At 33.7% G+C, this 17,889-nt stretch overlaps 1 protein-coding gene across 1 annotated transcript in view; it reads left to right on the forward strand.

Annotated features, from left to right (window-relative positions):
- The window catches only part of Lgr4 (Leucine-rich repeat-containing G protein-coupled receptor 4), a 76,056-nt gene extending 59,711 nt beyond the window's left edge, over positions 1–16,345 (forward strand). Inside the window, exons 14-19 of the mRNA XM_017607365.1 lie at positions 6,707–6,942; positions 9,868–9,982; positions 12,510–12,654; positions 14,974–15,128; positions 15,407–15,480; positions 15,556–16,345. Of these exons, the coding sequence (XP_017462854.1) occupies positions 6,707–6,942; positions 9,868–9,982; positions 12,510–12,654; positions 14,974–15,128; positions 15,407–15,480; positions 15,556–15,878 (1,048 nt within the window). The 3' untranslated portion in view covers positions 15,879–16,345. The remainder of the gene's footprint in view (positions 1–6,706; positions 6,943–9,867; positions 9,983–12,509; positions 12,655–14,973; positions 15,129–15,406; positions 15,481–15,555) is intronic.
- The last annotated feature ends 1,544 nt before the right edge of the window (positions 16,346–17,889 follow it).

A 17,889-nucleotide genomic window follows, 5' to 3' on the forward strand; every position in this document is an offset into this window, starting at 1 on the left:
AAAGCTGTTAATGGTCAAATGAAAATGAGTTATGATTTTTTATATAAGCAGGAAGGAATATTACTCATACGCCGTGTACGCTATTTCTTCGCTATGAAAGTTTGAATTTTTTTACATTCACAATGCAAACTTAAACTGAAACTGATAATATCTTGGGAAAATAACCTGATCTTGAAAAACGGTATATATGTACATGCGTAACCTACGACCTAAAATTAATTTTACGTCTCTCGTAGTTTTTTTGGGTAATTTTAGCGTTCCTACAGGCGAATCGCCGACACATTACTTGTTGGAAACGCAAATTTCGCGTATAATTTGATCTAAAACTGAAAATTTAGAACTACGAGGAGAAAATAGACATCATAAGCCTTATAATATTTCCATATTTTTTTTAAATACGTTCATATTGCTTTCCCAAAGGTTCTCAAAAAGATGCTCCAAAATAAGTGTACGTGTAAGGGTTAAAAAGTGGAATTAAATATCTGACATCTTGGCAGTTGGTCAAACATTTTTGCTCACCTAAACATTGGGCGTAAGTTTTTAGTTCTTTAAATTTTTACCTTGGCCATCCTATCACCCCTTAGCTAAGATAGTATTATTACAATTTTTGTCCAAAATTTTCTAACTTACGCAAATCTTTAAAGGGTTAAGCTGATTAATTTTTACTTACAAAAGTCTCCCGTTTACTCATTAAATAACATGACTAAATAAATATTCGATTCGCCTGATATGGATTTTTATTGACTCAAAGCCAAAGAGTTGACATAGTTTGCATCTTAGAATTAAAAATAGGGGAAATATACATATGTACATACATATAATCAGAGTTGAAAGCAAGCCAAATACTTTTAAGCAATGAATTGCATGATTCTTCTAGTTGCTAAAAAGCAAAATCAAAAAGTCGTGGCAGAAGCAGCAGCTTTTAGCTAAATAAACTGAATTTCATTGAAATTTTACTCATACGCCATAGCGACCCCTGTGAAGTGCATACCTACTTATGTATGTGCATATGTATGTATGCCTGTGCAGTTGGTGGTATAGGAAATTATTATTTTTTTTTGCTGATATGTATTATAAAAAAATTTAGAGGTTAGTTATTGGAAAAAAGTAGCGGCATAAAATTTTCGTCCCTTGGAAACAAAAAGTTTAATAAAAAATTAAAAAAAAACATTACTTTTTCGGACTTTAACTAAAATTTTAAATAGAATCAAGCTATTTTTCGGCTCTTAAACAGAAAAAAATGTAATAAGAAATTTAATGAAACACTTTTTTGCCTCTTAAAAGCAGAAACAAAAAGCCTTAACACCTCATACAAAATATTTCTCCGTGCAACAGCATGCAGATGGTAACAAAATAAATAACTTTGCTGTGCACAAATAGTACACTAACAACACTTATAACACCACCGGTCTCGAGCAAAGCAGCCTTAACCAGCGCAGAAACAAAACCGCATTCCATTTCCAGCCGGTTGTACGTGCTCAAATTGTCTATTTACCAGCCGCTCGCTGCCAGAGTACAAACTAAACGAGCGTAAAGCCTGAAGAGGGCAAAAAATCTGCTTTAAAACTAAAAGTTCTGCTGGCGCGTACTGAACTTGCTGTCAACTTTTCTTTTGTTTGAATTATTCGGTTGGTCTCTTTGGGCGTTTTTGTTGATCTTTTTTTTATTTCTCTGTTGGCAGTGAAAACTTTTTGCAGCAAACAGCTGGCGCGTTAAAAACGGAAGTTGTGCACTTTAAATGCTCAGGATTTAATTGAATTAGCTGTTGTTCGCTCTGCTGTAGTAATTCGGATGTATTGTTAAAACTGAAATCTAAAGAATTTTGCAGACCACATCCCTTATAGTTAACTGAATTTTAACAAATGCACTGGTTGGTCATAACTTAGTAGACGGCCAGTTGCTGCCTAAGTTTGATTTTTTTTTTGTGGTGAATTTGTATAAATAAACCGGTTTTAGTTTACATATTTTCGCTACGGTAACACTTATTTTTAGTTAAAAATCATTATCAGTTTCATATTCCCCGAATCGGTTCACTTATCACTTTTCGTTTCCATGTATTTACTATGGGCGGGGGAAAAATTTTCGGGTGAATTTTTTTTCGGGCGAAACTCAGGATAAGGCAGATTATGACTGCTCAAAATAGAAATCAATAATTCGAAATAAGTTCGAAGTATGAGTGAAAAATTAACACTTAATGCGGTCCACAGTTATTTGTCGCGTAAAACTCAAGCATATAGCACCGACTGTCTTGGAAATTAGAATATACCCCCCGCTGAATCAGACCGACTATACAAAAATAGTCTGTTATTGACAGGCCATTCATGAAGAATTTTGTCCCTTTATTTTTTTTGAGTTGCTTCGTAGCAGGTTAAACTGTTAAGCCCACTTTGACATTAACCACCTCTTAACACTCTGTCAGATCTGGCCTTGTCCTGAACCTGCTGTTTGATGGGAATGAAGACGACATGCAGGCATTTGGACTGAGTTTAGTAAGCTGCTGCAACACAAAAAAAGAAGTTTATAAAAAAAAAAATTTTTAAACAAGCTTTCTAGATATGAACTAAATTGGATTGGTTTACCAAACCTATCGACTCGTGCGCCACCTATCGGCACATTTTTTAGTGCCGTTATACCTTTTCATGGAGCTGATGTACGTTCTAAATATGAACCAAATCGGACTATAAATATGGGCTTTTAAAATATCTCGACTCCTGCGCCACCTATCGGATGAAGTTTCAAGTCTCTGGGTCATCGGGATGTGTGTCAAAAATTGATTGCAAGATTTCCTCCAAACAAACATACTTACATACATACATTCATACAGAGCAAGTTAAATAAAAGCTTTAAAAAAACAGTGAAACATTTTTGTTCTATTTTTCTTTTATTTATTTGAAAAAATTCTATTTAGAATTTTTAGATTCTGGTATATATTTAAATAAACTAGCTGAAACCCCGGTTTAATCAATTGTAAAAATTCGCTTTACTCGGTATTCGAAAAATCAAGGTTTCATAAAACACCGCCTCAAAATATTAAAAGGGAACCGGTTGAAACCGGTGCGACGAAAACCGAGTCAATTACCCCACACTATGGACATACATCCATATTCATTAAGCCAAGAAAAATGGCTCTCTCTCACTCGTAACAGCCCCACTCAGAAACGTTCCTTAAATTAGCTCTAACAGGCACTTAACTAATGATAGTTAACTGCCGCACTCAGAATGGTTCCTTAAATAAGCTCTAATGGGCACTTAACTAATGATCGTTAAATCTGTTAATTAATGTTTCCTCTCAGAGTTAAAAATTATGAAATAAAAAATTTAAGTATGGCCCCAGTTGCGGCCCTTCATTTTTGTGGCATCACTCACTTTTTTCGTTCAGTTTGAAATAAAATATAAAAATAAGTATTTATATAATTTTGCGCGCACTGGCTCAACAGACGCAATGGCTGAGTGAGCAGAGCGCTGGCGTGCCATTCGAGAGATCCGAGTTCGAGTCCTAGGGCGGGAAAATTTTCTTTTTCCTTTTTATTTATATTTTTTTCCTGTTTATTTTTTATAAACTATCTTTATTGAATTTTTTTGCTTTTTTGATCTAATTTTCTTTTGATTTATAGATTTTATTGCTTTAAAAAGGAAACAAATTTTTTGTTAATTTAATTAGATTAAAAAACAAACAAGACCAATAACAGGCCAATTCTGGTATCAGCCTCAGTCTTTCGAGAGAAAAAAGTCTTTATGNAGAGTCGTTTAATGATTACTTAAGGTGTCCCTCAGTAACGATTTGAAAAAATTCCCTCTCAGAGTCAGTTAGTGTTTCGTTAACGGCATTTAATGAACATTAAACTTAAGTAAACAAAAACCTTTACTTAACTTTTTAACGAATGATTTTGAAATTTTTTGTTTGTTTTCAATAAATTTCAATTTCGATAACGTTGCTGTAACAGTGGCAATGGCCCAGTGAGCAGAGCACTTTCGTGCCATTCAAGGGATCCGAGTTCAACCCTCGGCAACGGATTTGTTTTCAACTAAATGTTTTATGTTTTATTGCTTAAAAAAATCATATTTTTTATTTTATTTAACGTTTTTAAACTTTCTTGATTCATCTTTTTTCGCCTTCTTTAGTTTATCCTGTTTTAAAAAAAATATTTTTTTAAAACAGGAAAAACTACAAATTTGGGGAAATGAAAGCGAAAGAAAAAAANTTTTTTCATTTCGTTTAGTTCTTGGAAAACTTAATGCTAAACCGTAAATATAATAACACTATTAAAGAGCATAACTTTCAATTAGTTATTCGAAATACAGAAACGAGCTTTCAAGATAGTTGCCGAAATATAAAGACTTTTGTCTCTCGAAAGACTGAGGCGAGTTGAAAGACAGATGCCAGTATTGGCCGGTTATTGGTCTTGTTCGNCACGAATGTGCTCTGCTCACTGGGCCATTGCAACTGTCACAGCAACGTTATCGAAATTGAAATTTATTGAAAACAAACAAAAAATTTCAAAATCATTCGTTAAAAAGTTAAGTAAAGGTTTTTGTTTACTTAACTTTAATGTTCATTAAATGCCGTTAACGAGTATTTAACTGACTCTGAGAGGGAATTTTTTCAAATCGTTACTGAGGGACACCTTAAGTAATCATTAAACGACTCTGAGTGCGGCTGTAAATCAGTTAATTAATGTTTCCTCTCAGAGTCAGAACTTATGAAATGAAAAATTTAAGTATGGCCCCAGTTGCGGTCCTCACTTTTTTCGTCCAGTTTGAAATAAAATATAAAAATAAGTATTTATATCATTTTGCGCGCACTGGCTCAACATACGCAATGGCTGAGTGAGCAGAGCTGAGTGAGAGATCCGAGTTCGAATCCTAGGGCAGGAAAATTTTCTTTTTCCTTTTTTATTTATTTTTTTTTCTTGTTAATTTTTATAAATTATCTGTATTGAATCTGTTTGCTTTTTTGATCTAATTTTTATTTGATTTATAGATTTTATTGCTTTAAAAAGGAAAATAATTTTAATTTAATTAAATTGTTTGCTAAAAGACAAGCAAGACTAAAGGTATTGGCCCAATGCGGGCTTGCTTTGCTTGCCTCGCTTTGAGAACTGTCAAAAGTTATTTGGAATATACTAAAATGCATGAAGGCTGGCCAAATGGCAGCTTTGCTTCACTTGCTTTAAGCGCCTAAAAGTTTCAAATATGCAAATGTTTTATTTGAAAGCGTTTTGTAGGCTTTTGACATAAAGGTATGTCCCCGTTCTAAATAAATTCAAACTGCTGCACCGTTTTATGAACAAACATTTGCTTACGTAATTAAAAAATATATATATAATATAAGTAATTCAAAGTTTAATAAAAATGATCATATGTTTCCATATTTATATTTAACATATCGCTGGCCGAAAAGTTGCTAAGTCCGGTTTTACAAATTTTACAGGAACTTTGAATACGACATTTTGCGTGTTTAAAGCAGAGCAAAACTCCATACGAATCAAAAGGATTCGATCTTTATTAAAAGATTTCATATTATTTTGGCCTTATCGGATTTTGGGGGCCTTTTCTGGACTTAGAAAATTTGCCTTTAATTGAATATAAACGAGAAAAAATAAAACAAGTACCTTAATTCTTAATTTCTCTTGCTTCCTTTATCATGAGGTCTCACAAATTGTGGACTTAGCAACTTTTCACACAAAGCTAGCGATATTTATGATGTCAAACTACTGGTCATTCGTCTCTTGAAAAAATGTTTTTTTTTTATTGTTTTTAATAAATGTACCTATAGTTATATATGTATAATTATTATCATTCCTTTGAAATGCAAAAACTAATTCGCATCAATTTAAAAATAAATCTGAAAAGATTGTTTGTATTTTTTTAAGTTTTCTGGAATTTTGTGGGAAAATTATTCTTAGTGTAAGGGAACAGACCTTAATTTTTAAACTACACAGCTGGTAGCTTTGACAGCGTTCCAAGCCGCCATTTGGCCAAACGAGTTTTTGAAGTAAATCAAAGCAAATTAAAGTAAGTAAGGCGTGCACAGCAAGCCTTCATTGGGCCAGCGCCTTAATAACAGGCCAATTTTGGTATCTGTCTTTCAACTCATATTAATATATCGAGACCCAAAAGTCTTTATATATCGGCAACTATCTTGAAAGCCCTTTTCTGTATTTCGAATAACTAATTGAAATATGTGCTTATAGTGTTATTATATTTATCGTTTAGCAATAAGTAGTCTGAAAACTAAACGAAATGAAAAAAAAAATTTTAAGCAATAAAACTTAAAAAAAAATTGTATTAAAAAAATTCGTTGCCGAGGATTGAACTCGGATCTCTTGCATAACACGAAAGTACTCTGCTCACAGGGCCATTGTCACTGTTACAGCAAAGGTTATAGGAATTGAAATTTATTGAAAACAAACAAAAAATTTCAAGACCATTCGTTAAAAAGTTAAGTAAAGGTTTTTGTTCACTTAACTTTAATGTTCATTAAATCTCGTTAACGAATCATTAGCTGACTCTGAGAGGGAATTTTTTCAAATCGTTACTGAGGGACACATTAAGTAATCATCAAACGACTACGAGTGTACATACATATATTTTTAAACCTATTCAAAGTGTCAACTTTATAAAAAATTTACAATTATTCTAAAAGTATTCATAAAATATTTTATTAACCTTTTAACCATCCATTTTGTTTACTCTTCCCCATCAGCGTCTGGGCGATGGCCTTTATCGCCACCATTGGCAATTTGCTCGTCCTACTCGGCCGCTGCTTCTACAAATCGCGCAGCAATGTCGAACACTCTTTGTACCTACGTCATTTGGCCGCCAGTGACTTTCTTATGGGCATCTACTTAACGATAATCGCTTGTGCTGATATTAAATTTCGTGACAAATACATAATCTACGATGAATTATGGCGACACAGTGTGTGGTGCGATTTCTCGGGTGAGTATTGAATCAGGATGCTATGTTGTATACAGGCAGCAAAGTGACGTATGTATAAAGGTGTCAAATGCAAAGACAAAGAAAAAATTATGAAATTTGTTTAATTTACAAATTGATGTAAAATGCGAAAATTCCATTAAGGTAGCCCGAGCAGCTGCTTGAGCACACTTGAAGTGGCGCAGTGAATTGCGTTTGGCACTTGAACAAATATTAGTTATACCTTTTATGAACATGAAATTGTATTATAACCTTGGTTAGTCCCATGAAAAAGTATACTAAAATGATCAAAATGTCGAGCTGAGTCGATTTAGTCATGTTCGTTCGTCTTTCTGTCCGTCTGACTATTTGAACGCAATCTAGTCTCTCAGTTTTGGAGACATACGACTGAAATTTGATGAGCGGGTGTATTTTTACAATGTAGAAGTCATCTGTCGAAACTGGCAAAGTCTGACACTACAACCTTAGCTTCAATGCAACTGAGAAAAGAGATTTTGCATTATAACTTCTCAATTATAACTTTTCCATATATTTATCACAAAGACCAGGTAACTCTAGCCTATACCTCCCTTACAATTGATTAGATGCCTAAAACTGTGAAATTTCGTGAGTGATCTACTAGTTAATCGTACAAAGTCGACTGAGAGAATATTCAAGGTCAGTTTTGTATAAGGTATATACATACATATATCTCATACATATATATATGTTTTTGCAATATGGCTCGTTTATGTTATGAATATAACTCCTTCATATAAGTAGTTAGGGTCCATTGTGAAATTATAAACAGCTGAAGTAATAAAACATCTTTCTCGCTTTATTTTTGTTTTCTTGACATTCGGCTATTTTATAGACATTTTTAAAGAAAACAATTCAAATAAGATAGTGCCAAATCTTTCTTCGCGCCCTTATTACTACACCCAGTATAACTTCACAATGGTTAGGGTCAACCAATTTTTATTTTCTGCAGTAACAGCGTGAAACCTTCGTCATGGCCGAAGACAGCGCTGCACAATGGGACTACAGCGGCCAAAAGTGGTAAAACTGGATTAGCGAATTCTGAAAAAGTAATTCACATATGCATAGCAAAATATCCATCTAACCCAAACCAACAAGAATTTATGCAAATTTGCAGTCATGAACTTAAAGTTGGAACAATGCGAAAAACTAAAATTATAAGAAAAAATTTAAATTTTGTCGCAAGTAATTTGCTTTAATTTTTCCACTTGCGCGGATATATAAAAAGCCAATCTGATTGATGAGCAGTTTTTGTATATATCTGCGTTCAAGCATTGCTTTAAAAAAATTCAAAATCAAAAGTTATCAAAACAAATTCTATGGGACTGAGAAATATTATTTTCTACTTTTTAGTCCATTTATAAAAGCGTTGTATATTAAAAAGTTTTTTTTTATATTATTTATTTAAATAAAACTTTTTAAAGTAAGCACTCGAAAAATTTTATACTCAAAAAATCAAGGTAAACTGTTTTATAGATTTCGAACGTGGAGCGCATGCAATACAAAGCATTCGATTTAATTGACAATAGTCAAACTACATAACGTAGACCTAAAATTTCTACAGCGAAAGTAGAACTTTGAAATCGATTTTAAGCGGTCGTTATTCATATACCCACATACATACATACATATATTACTTTTCATATCAATTCAAGTGTATTACATGCGCCCCACGCTTTTCATTTTCAATTTCATAGATTGTTTATAATGACTTTTGCTAAAATTTCAAAATCAAAAGTTATCAAAACAAATTCTATGGGACTGAGAAGTATTATTTTCTACTTTTTAGTCCATTTATAAAAGCGTTGTATATTAAAAAGTTTTTTTTATATTATTTATTTTCTACTTTTTAGTCCTGTCTGAATAAAATTTTGCAATAGATATTAAAATAATTCAACGATATTAATAGAAAGGTGCACACACATGCATTTACATATGTATGTACATACAAACGAGCACCAATTAATTTTATTTAAAGAAATGGCGTGTCGTCTATTTCCGCTGTAGCAAACGTAGTACATAGGGCGACATCTAGATGTCATCTACCTCGCCCTATTCACTACAGCTGTCGCCCTATGCACTATGCTTTTTTATAGGAACTTTCCAAAGCTTTGCTTTGGTGTCGGACACACAACATTGAAAGTTTCTGGATCCACAACATTGAAAGTTTCTGGACGCACAACATTGCAAGTTAATAAAAGCGTTGTAAAAAGACAAAGGGAGCGAGCTGTATTATGCCTAGGATAAGTAAACATTAAATATGCGTGTCATATCTCAAATAGTTCCAGCTGCGAGGAACTGCGAGTTCAGCTTCTATTCTTCCTTTTATAGACCCACCTTCTGTAAAATTTATTGAATTTTTATTGTAGAGGTGATGGGCAAGATATGTAAATAATATGCAATATAAAGTAAAAAAGTTGTATAGGAGGTGGGCGCCGTAATAAGAAAATTCTTTATTATCTTCAAAGCTCGAAAATTTTGACTTAAACGAGCAGGGCACACCGAATTTCACCAAAAAAGTTTTTTTTTTCTCCCGTTTTTCTAAAATTGCTGGACGATAGTGTAAACCGATTTCGACGTTCTTTCAGATTTAAGGTTTTCTGGTTAAAACCAGCATATGCTCTGAATTTCATCAAAATCGGATAACATTTACTATTTCCGCCCACAAGAGCTGTGGGCGTGGTGGCGCGTTAAATTGTATCATTTTCCACATTTTTTCATTCCTAAGTTCCGAATAGCGCATATACGAAATTTCAGCGAATTTCAAGTACGGTTACTACTTTTGGCCGCAGCTTATATGGGGACGTCCCACTGTGTGCTGCGCTGATTGGTTTTCATCTCATTTTTGTCACTTGTTTTTATTTACATTTTTCTTTTTATATTCAATCTATTTTTTTTGTCCGCTTTCAGGCTTCCTGAGCACATTCAGCTGTCAATCATCGACTTTGCTGCTGACATTAGTCACTTGGGATCGCCTAATGTCGGTGACACGCCCATTGAAACCACGCGATAGCGGCAAAACGCGGTAAGTGAGACGATTAATCAATGCTTGGGTAGGCGAAACAAATTTAACGGAGGTGTTGACATAGAGGCGAGGGAGGGAGGTGTCCAAAAACGAGTGGGTACGCTTGCTTTTTGCTTTGAAATTTAGGTATCTACTTAATATTGAAATGCAAAATGCGTACGTGTCAAATGTGGTCGCGTACAAATCATTTGTATCATCGATTTGATTTTCGTGCAACTTGGCATTAATTCAATTTCTGAAAAAACAACCATTTTTGTCCGAATGTTTTTTGGTTTAATATTCATCAAATTAGTTTGTTATCTTTGGTGCATGGATTTTTCTAAATTTTGCTATAGGTTGAACATCAAGAGTATAAGTAATTAGGCAGTTTGTGACCGATATTTTTGATTTAAATCCCAAAAAAATACTTATGCGGAAAACTTCCACCAGCTTAAATTTGCAATTGAAAACTCAGCAAATACGAGTATATACTATAGTCTTCAGACGCTGTTTGACTGCAAGTTACTTACCTATTCACCCTGATAACTCAATCACTTTAAATTTAATACCCCTTGACTTTGTCATAACTTTTCAATTACACTTTTTACCTTCGAAACAACCCTTACCTCACTTACCACCATCACTGCCTTCATTCACCACCTTGAAATAACAAACAATAATTTCTAGCAGCTTATGCAGATCCATCATATTTATTTTGTTTACATTTACAACACGTTTCGTTCAAAGCCACAGCCTTAAAGCATTCCATATCCCTACATACACCGGCATGTGTCCATTTTGCATAAATAAAACGTGACTTGCGATGGGCAGGACGAAGTGTTGTTGTTGTTGTACTGTAGCTGAGTCGCCCTGACCAGCACGCACTTGTACAATGACCTCCGGGTGTTGAGTGGCGCAGGGTAAGCATATCTCAGTTGCTTGACTGTCTGACTGACTGTTTGGCTGATCGGCCACAACGGCTTCCTTGCTGTCTGATTGACCAGAATGTGTTGGTATGTACTTTCTTCCATTACTTACACATAAGCTATATTTTATAGTAGTGTGGGCGCTTAGACTGTGGCTGTGGGTTGCTAGTGCACACTTCATCACTTATTTTTTTTGATGCAATGTGGCTTTTGATTCCTGCTGCTGTCTTCGTTACCTCAAAATTCTTTTTCCGCTGCTTAATCCTTCTCTCAAGCGTGCGTTAAGTTATTCATTTCGGCCCATAACTTATTTATCGGTGTGCCAGAAATGTGAGACAAAATATTACATATTATTATTTAACAAAGTAGCACCCGGACCTCTGTATCTAAAAGTACGCCTATCGCTTGTCCTCTTCCATAACGACACAACTCAAAAAAGATTATGAAAGTTCGGACGAGCTGTAGAGATTATACATTTTTTTGGCAATTTAAAAACCCGGCCCATTTTTTTTTTTTTAATATGTAATTTGAATACTGGATTTTCGTTTGTTAGCAAAGACGTGATATAAATTTTTAGTCATCGGAAAACTGGGCATTCGTAATCGGAAAAAATTTTGTAATTCAAAAATTGGTCATAAAGTTTTGGTCATCTAAAAACTAGACATGAATTAATGGTAAGTGAAGAACTGGACATAAATTTTCGGTCATCTGAAAAATTGGCATAAATTCTTTTCAATTTAAATACTAAAAAAAAATGCTATCCCCAAAACTTGCTCATTTGGAAACTGGAATCAATTTCTCGTTAATTTAAAAAGTTAAAAAGATTTCTTAATTTAAAAACTGGACATATATTTTTTGGTATTTTAAAAACTGGAAATAGATTGCTTAAAAATTTTATAGTTTAAAAATAAATAAATTTTTGATTATCTGAAAATTGGACATAAATTTTTGGTCATCAGAAAATTGGATATTTATGGTCGTTTAAAAACTGGACATATATGTTTTTTTGTAAATTACAAACTGCGAATTCTGGTAATTAAAAAACTGGCAATACATTTTTGGTCCTCTAAAAGTAATTTTTACTTAAAAACTGAAAAAAGGTGCTCTTCCAAAAATTAGGTTATTTGGAAAGTGAAATTAATTTCCAGGTAATTTAAAAAGTGAAAAAAAATTGCTAAATCAAAAGCTGGATATGGAATTCTTAAAACTGCAAATAATTTGTTGGTAATTTAAATTTGGAATTAAAGTAGGATAAATTGGGTAATTTAAAAACGGTACATAAAGTTTTACTGATTTTAAAACTGGAAATAGAATTCATAAGATTGGGCATAATTTATTTAACCAAGAGAATAAAAATGTATGTCAAATTTTTACATCCATGAGTACAGATAAATAAATGCAAAATCTTTGTCTCGCTTTTTATGTTACCCTCTTAATATATGGAGCTATGGTTATTTTTTAACGGTCGAGAAGAAATGAAAAGATATAGAGCGAAAATGACATGTTTATCTATCTGAAAGCAACATACTCATTTACATAGATATCAACTCCATTTTTCGATGTCCACGCTTTTCTTTCTTACCTTCACTCTGTTTCTAATTTACATTAATTTCTATTTACAGAATTGCCTTTCGTCTCGTCCTCCTCTGGGGCGTGTCATTTGTGCTCGCCGCCTTGCCATTTCTACCAATAAAATATTTCGGTGGACACTTTTATGGTACTAATGGTGTTTGTTTGTCGCTGCATATACACGATCCCTTTGCCAAGGTAAGTGAAGCAAATAAAAAGATGGAAATTTAGAATATTATATACATACATATGTACATCAAATAGGAAAAATTACTTACACACATACATACGTATGTATATACATACTATGTATCTACATATGTACATGCCCACAAATAATTACCCACTGAACAAAAAGTTTTGGAAATCGGCTTTCGTACTGACAACTAGCCTAGTTAGATGTAAACTTTGACACTACGAGCTTATTTGTGGCATTTGGAAGATCTCGTAAATATTTAATCGCCCAGTGATGGAGACAACTTTTCTATTGAGATCTTTCGGGACTGACTACTGTAATAAAGGCTCTAACATTTTTCTGGACTTCTATGTTGAATATTTTTAGGTCCTTCTGCACTTGGTCCTTCCATTTTGTTCGTGGCCGCCCTTGCTTTCGTTGTTCACCCATGGGTGCGGAGTCGAAGCATCTTTTCAACGGAGCGTCGTCTTCCATGCCCACAACATTTCCAAGCCAACTCAATCGCTGTATTTTTATGCGCTTAACTATGTCCATGTCGTTAAAAGGCTCATACAGTTCGTCATCCCATCTTCCAATATTCCAAGGCTGGGCGAGTCCCAAGCCCAGCGCAGAAACCATTGCTGGGAGAATGAGAATGACAGTTCAAATTCCGGTAATATAAATTAAGTAATTACTAGAGGCCACCCATCCTTCAAAAAAAAAACCTCTTTATAGAAAGTAAGTTGCTGTTCAGAGAACTGTGTCTCAGTTTCTTTGACAGCTTCAAGACTCACATAAAAAAGCTTGTTTTTCCGACCAATCTTCTTTTCTCTCTCCTTAACTTAAGTCCAAAAATGGGCATACAATAAAATTCTGATCCATCAAAGAATTTTATATATCTACTAAAATTTAGTGTACGATTTCCATTACTCCAATACTGCTCGAAAGCGTTTAGAGCGAATTTAGAACTATTTCATTCACCAGCTATGTTTATTGTAATTCTCGACAGCCTCATAAAATTAATTTGCTACAGCAATAAGTGCTAGCAGTTAGAACTCCACAAACGGATTTTTAGGCGTCCTTAACTCTTCAGGAATTCAGCACTTTATTCAGCTATAGCCTTTTACATTGAGGCGAGAGCGTTGAAAGCCATAACAGCCAAATGCTTGTGGTGAAATTCTACTCATAGTGGTAGAGAGGCTCAAGGGTCTTAGGTCCCATTCGGGCGGAAAAAAGTTATATGATCAGATATTAGCTCCTCTACTTCACTCGTTCACCTGGTGCTCTGCAATTCTCATCTTGCTTTTAAAGTAAGAATTTAACTATTTTCTGCTCCCAAACGATAAACGGTTTATTTTCGGGCTCTGCTTGATTGCTGATCTGACTTATTTAAATGGAAACGCCGTGCGACAGTCAATTTTACACACAAAAAAAAACAAAAAACAATATATTCGCGAAACTAGGGGCCAAAAATAAAAAAGCTACATTTGTGGGGTTTTCCCTCTGACGGCAGGATTTGAAATTTTAAAGATATGATTAATTAAAAAAATTACTTAGAAACTCAGTGCAATATATGTAAAATAACAATATGGCTATCATTTAAAAGGGAAAATTTTGGAGAATTGAAAATTTAAAAATATCTTGAAAATTCGCAATATGTATTTTTGAAAAATTTTTTGTTAAGGACTAATATACACACGACCACATCCTCGAATTTCGCCTTCTAACTTTGTGAGTGTAAAAAATAAAATTAATTAAAAGGGCATTTTCAATACCTAATTCTATTGAATTTTCTCTTTCATTTGGTAGTCTGAATATTATCAATAATTTTTGAAATTAATCATATTTAACATTGAAATTACAAAGTCCTTTTACAAAAATCCTGACATCAGAGAGAAAAACAAAAACGCAGTATCTGACCTATAGTTTCGTAAGTATATTGGTTGTTTCCTTTTTTTAGAAATATCCGGTTCTCGTCGCAAGGAGAAATATACATAAAAGCTCTGAAGCTTTTGCTCATTGGGTACAAATTCATGCAGTGAATAACTACAATCATAATAAGTCCTACAACTACAAATAACACAAACAAAGGCGAAGCATGTGTATGTGTAAATAAAAAAATTGCCATTTGTAAGCAGCCACAAAAGTTATTTGTTTACACAATTCGGTTTCTTTGGTCGTTGAGGTGCAAATTGCTTTCATACTTTTTTACTTATTTTTTTCGCTGTAAATTTTTGATTTTTTACTGAGACTCCTTTGTTATGCCAAGAAAGTTATTTACATTACATTTTCAATTGTTTCCATTTTTTTATTCTACTTACCCTCCTCACCTTCTCTTGCAGGGTTGGGAGTATTCAGCACTACTGTTCATACTCATCAACACCATCTCACTGATTTTCATTTCGAATTCCTATATTCGAATGTTGCAGGCAATACGCGATTCGGGTGGCGGCATGCGGAGTACGTTGAGTGGACGCGAAAATGTTGTGGCAACGCGGTGAGTGAACTTTGGTTATTTGTGAGTGTTTGTGAGTGTTTGTGTGTGTTTTGGCCTTTAGGCTTGGTATGAGTTGTTGGCGCGTGTCAATGGTAGTTGTTTTTTTTTTATTTAACAAAACAAGAAGAAAACACAAGCGAAAATAAAAAATAAAAGAGAACCTGTTTTCCAGACTCAACTTGTGGCGTATTAAGTGTCACTTTTATTTATTGCTAATTCGGCTTTGTAAATACATATTTTTGTCTATGTCTTGGATATAAATTATACTTTCATTACAGTTTCGCCATTATTGTGACTACAGACTGCGCCTGCTGGCTGCCCATAATTGTCGTGAAAGTGGCGGCGCTCTCAGGTCAGGTCAACAAATCTTTACTGCTTACCTCTTAATTGCTTTATTATCCAACTCACTTTCTATCCCCTCATTTAGGCTGTGCCATTTCCCCCTCGCTCTACGCTTGGCTCGCAGTGCTTGTGTTGCCTGTGAATTCGGCGCTAAATCCAGTGCTCTACACGCTCACCACGGCCGCCTTCAAGCAACAGCTGCTGCGCTATTGCCAAGCAGTACCCACCTCCTGCTCTCTAATGACCGATCCACGTTCGCAGACGCAAACCGCATTCGATTCGAACCTGAGCATGAGCCTGGGTCACTTTAGCAGCATACGCAATCAGAGTCACAACCATAGTCACAACTATAGTCGCTCATCATCGGGCAGAAAGCGATCGCAGAATAGACGTTTGAGTTATGTTTGATGCGGGCGATGCACTGGCGTAGGACGAGTAGCAAGAGGAGGAGGAGGAGGTGGCGATGTAAGCGAGGAAAATGGCTGCAAATGTTCCTTACGGAGTGCAGGAGTGACAATAATGTGAATGTCGTGAAGTGTTAAGCAGCGTGGTGGTGCTGTTGTATATATGTATGTATGTATGCGTGTATAACAAGTGTAAGTATGTGTGTGAGATGCTGGCTGGAGTCTAGACTGTTTTTTATGATTTAGTTTTAATAGCGAAATTATTAGAATGCTAAGGATAAATTCGCAAATTATTTTTCACTTTGTATTAAAAAAGAGTTGAAAAAAGAGAAAAAATTTATAAAATAATACAAATAATGCAGCAAGAATGAATTATAGTTGCCTAAAATCTTAATGTAAAGTGAGCCAGAAATCTCTACTTATGTTAAAGTTTAAAAGCGAAAAATTAAAAAAAAAATATTTAAATACAAAGCTACTATATAGACATAAGTACATATGTATATGATGTATGTAGTATATATATTAGACTGCATCACCAAAAAAAGTTGCGTTTTTCCGCCGGGATTACAAAATTTATTATATTCTAAGACGTCCACCAAAATATTTCGGAAATATATTAAGATTTACGTGAGCTGGAACGATTTGAAAATACCTCCAAAAATTAAGTTTTGTATGAATAAAAATAGTTTCTTAAAGAACTTTCGGAAAAAAGTGCCCCCAGATGACAAAACAGATAAAGCTTAAAAAAATCTGCATGCAAATATTTAAAAATCTTTCAAATTGGTCCAGCTCACGTAAATCTTAATATTTTTCCAAAATATTTTGGTGGACTTCTTAAAATATAATAGATTTTATAATTCAAATGGAAAAACAGTACTACAGTAATATACATATATGTGTATGTAGTATGTCCATTAAGGTGCCTCTCCAAAAAAAGTAGCGGTTTATTCACCGGAATAATAAAATTTATTATACTCTAAGAATTCTGCCAAAATATTTCGGAAACATTTTAAGATTTACGTGAGCTAGACCGATTTGAAAATACTCGAAAGATTTCATTATTATGATTGCGTTGATAAAGTCTTCAAACATTTATTTGCAGACCTTTTAAGCTTAAATTGTTCTATCAAATGATTCTGTGGAAAAATATCTTTACAGAGCATTTTATTTAAAAAAAAAAATCGATTTTTTAGGAAATTTTCAAACGAGTCCAGCTCTTGTAAATCTTGATAGTTTTCCGAAATATTTTGGCGGAAGTTTTAAACTAAATTAAATTTTATAATTTCGATCAAAAAACAGCACCGATTTTTTTATTTAGAGGATGATGCACGTTAATGCACGTACATACCTACGAAGGAGAAAAAGCTTATTTTTAAATAAAGTGTGATTTATAAAAAGATTTAGTCAAAATTTAATCGCAGAGAAATCTATTATATAAATCTTGTGCATCGATCTAAATAGCATGCATTTCGTTTGAAAAGAAAATTTAGGCTCAATAACTTTGTTGATTTTTTATTTTAATAACCATGATTTCATATTATTTTACCAATGGGCGAGTAATGTATAAGAACAAAAATCCCGCTTTAAGTGAAAATTATATAAATTTTGCCTATTTTATCTTAAGGCATGTACGCATCACATTCGTTTAAAATTTCAACCAAAAATAGATTCCCGCTAAAAACTTGTAATGCATTTTTTTATTTATCTATTTGCAATAGAAAAAATGACTTAAAGTAATTTAGTGAGGTTTTCCAGTTTTTCCTTTGTCAAAAAAAAAAAAAAAAATGTCATAAAAAATCGAACAAGTTAAGCAAGGATTACAGGATTTGTGCATTTGTACAGATGTGTACATTTTGGCACTCTCAGAGTGGTGTTGTCTAGGAATTTTTATCGAGAATAAGTTCAGCTAATAAAAAAATTTCCAGGCAAACGCACACTGCAACTATTGAAATGTACAAATCTGTGCAGATATATAAATCGTGTGATCCCTGCTTTAGATTAAGTAAAAACCTACA

The sequence above is a fragment of the Rhagoletis zephyria genome, unplaced genomic scaffold (genome assembly GCF_001687245.7).
Source record: "Rhagoletis zephyria isolate East Lansing unplaced genomic scaffold, Rhagoletis_zephyria_1.1 Rzeph_scaffold_00006, whole genome shotgun sequence".
Lineage (NCBI taxonomy): Eukaryota > Metazoa > Arthropoda > Insecta > Diptera > Tephritidae > Rhagoletis > Rhagoletis zephyria.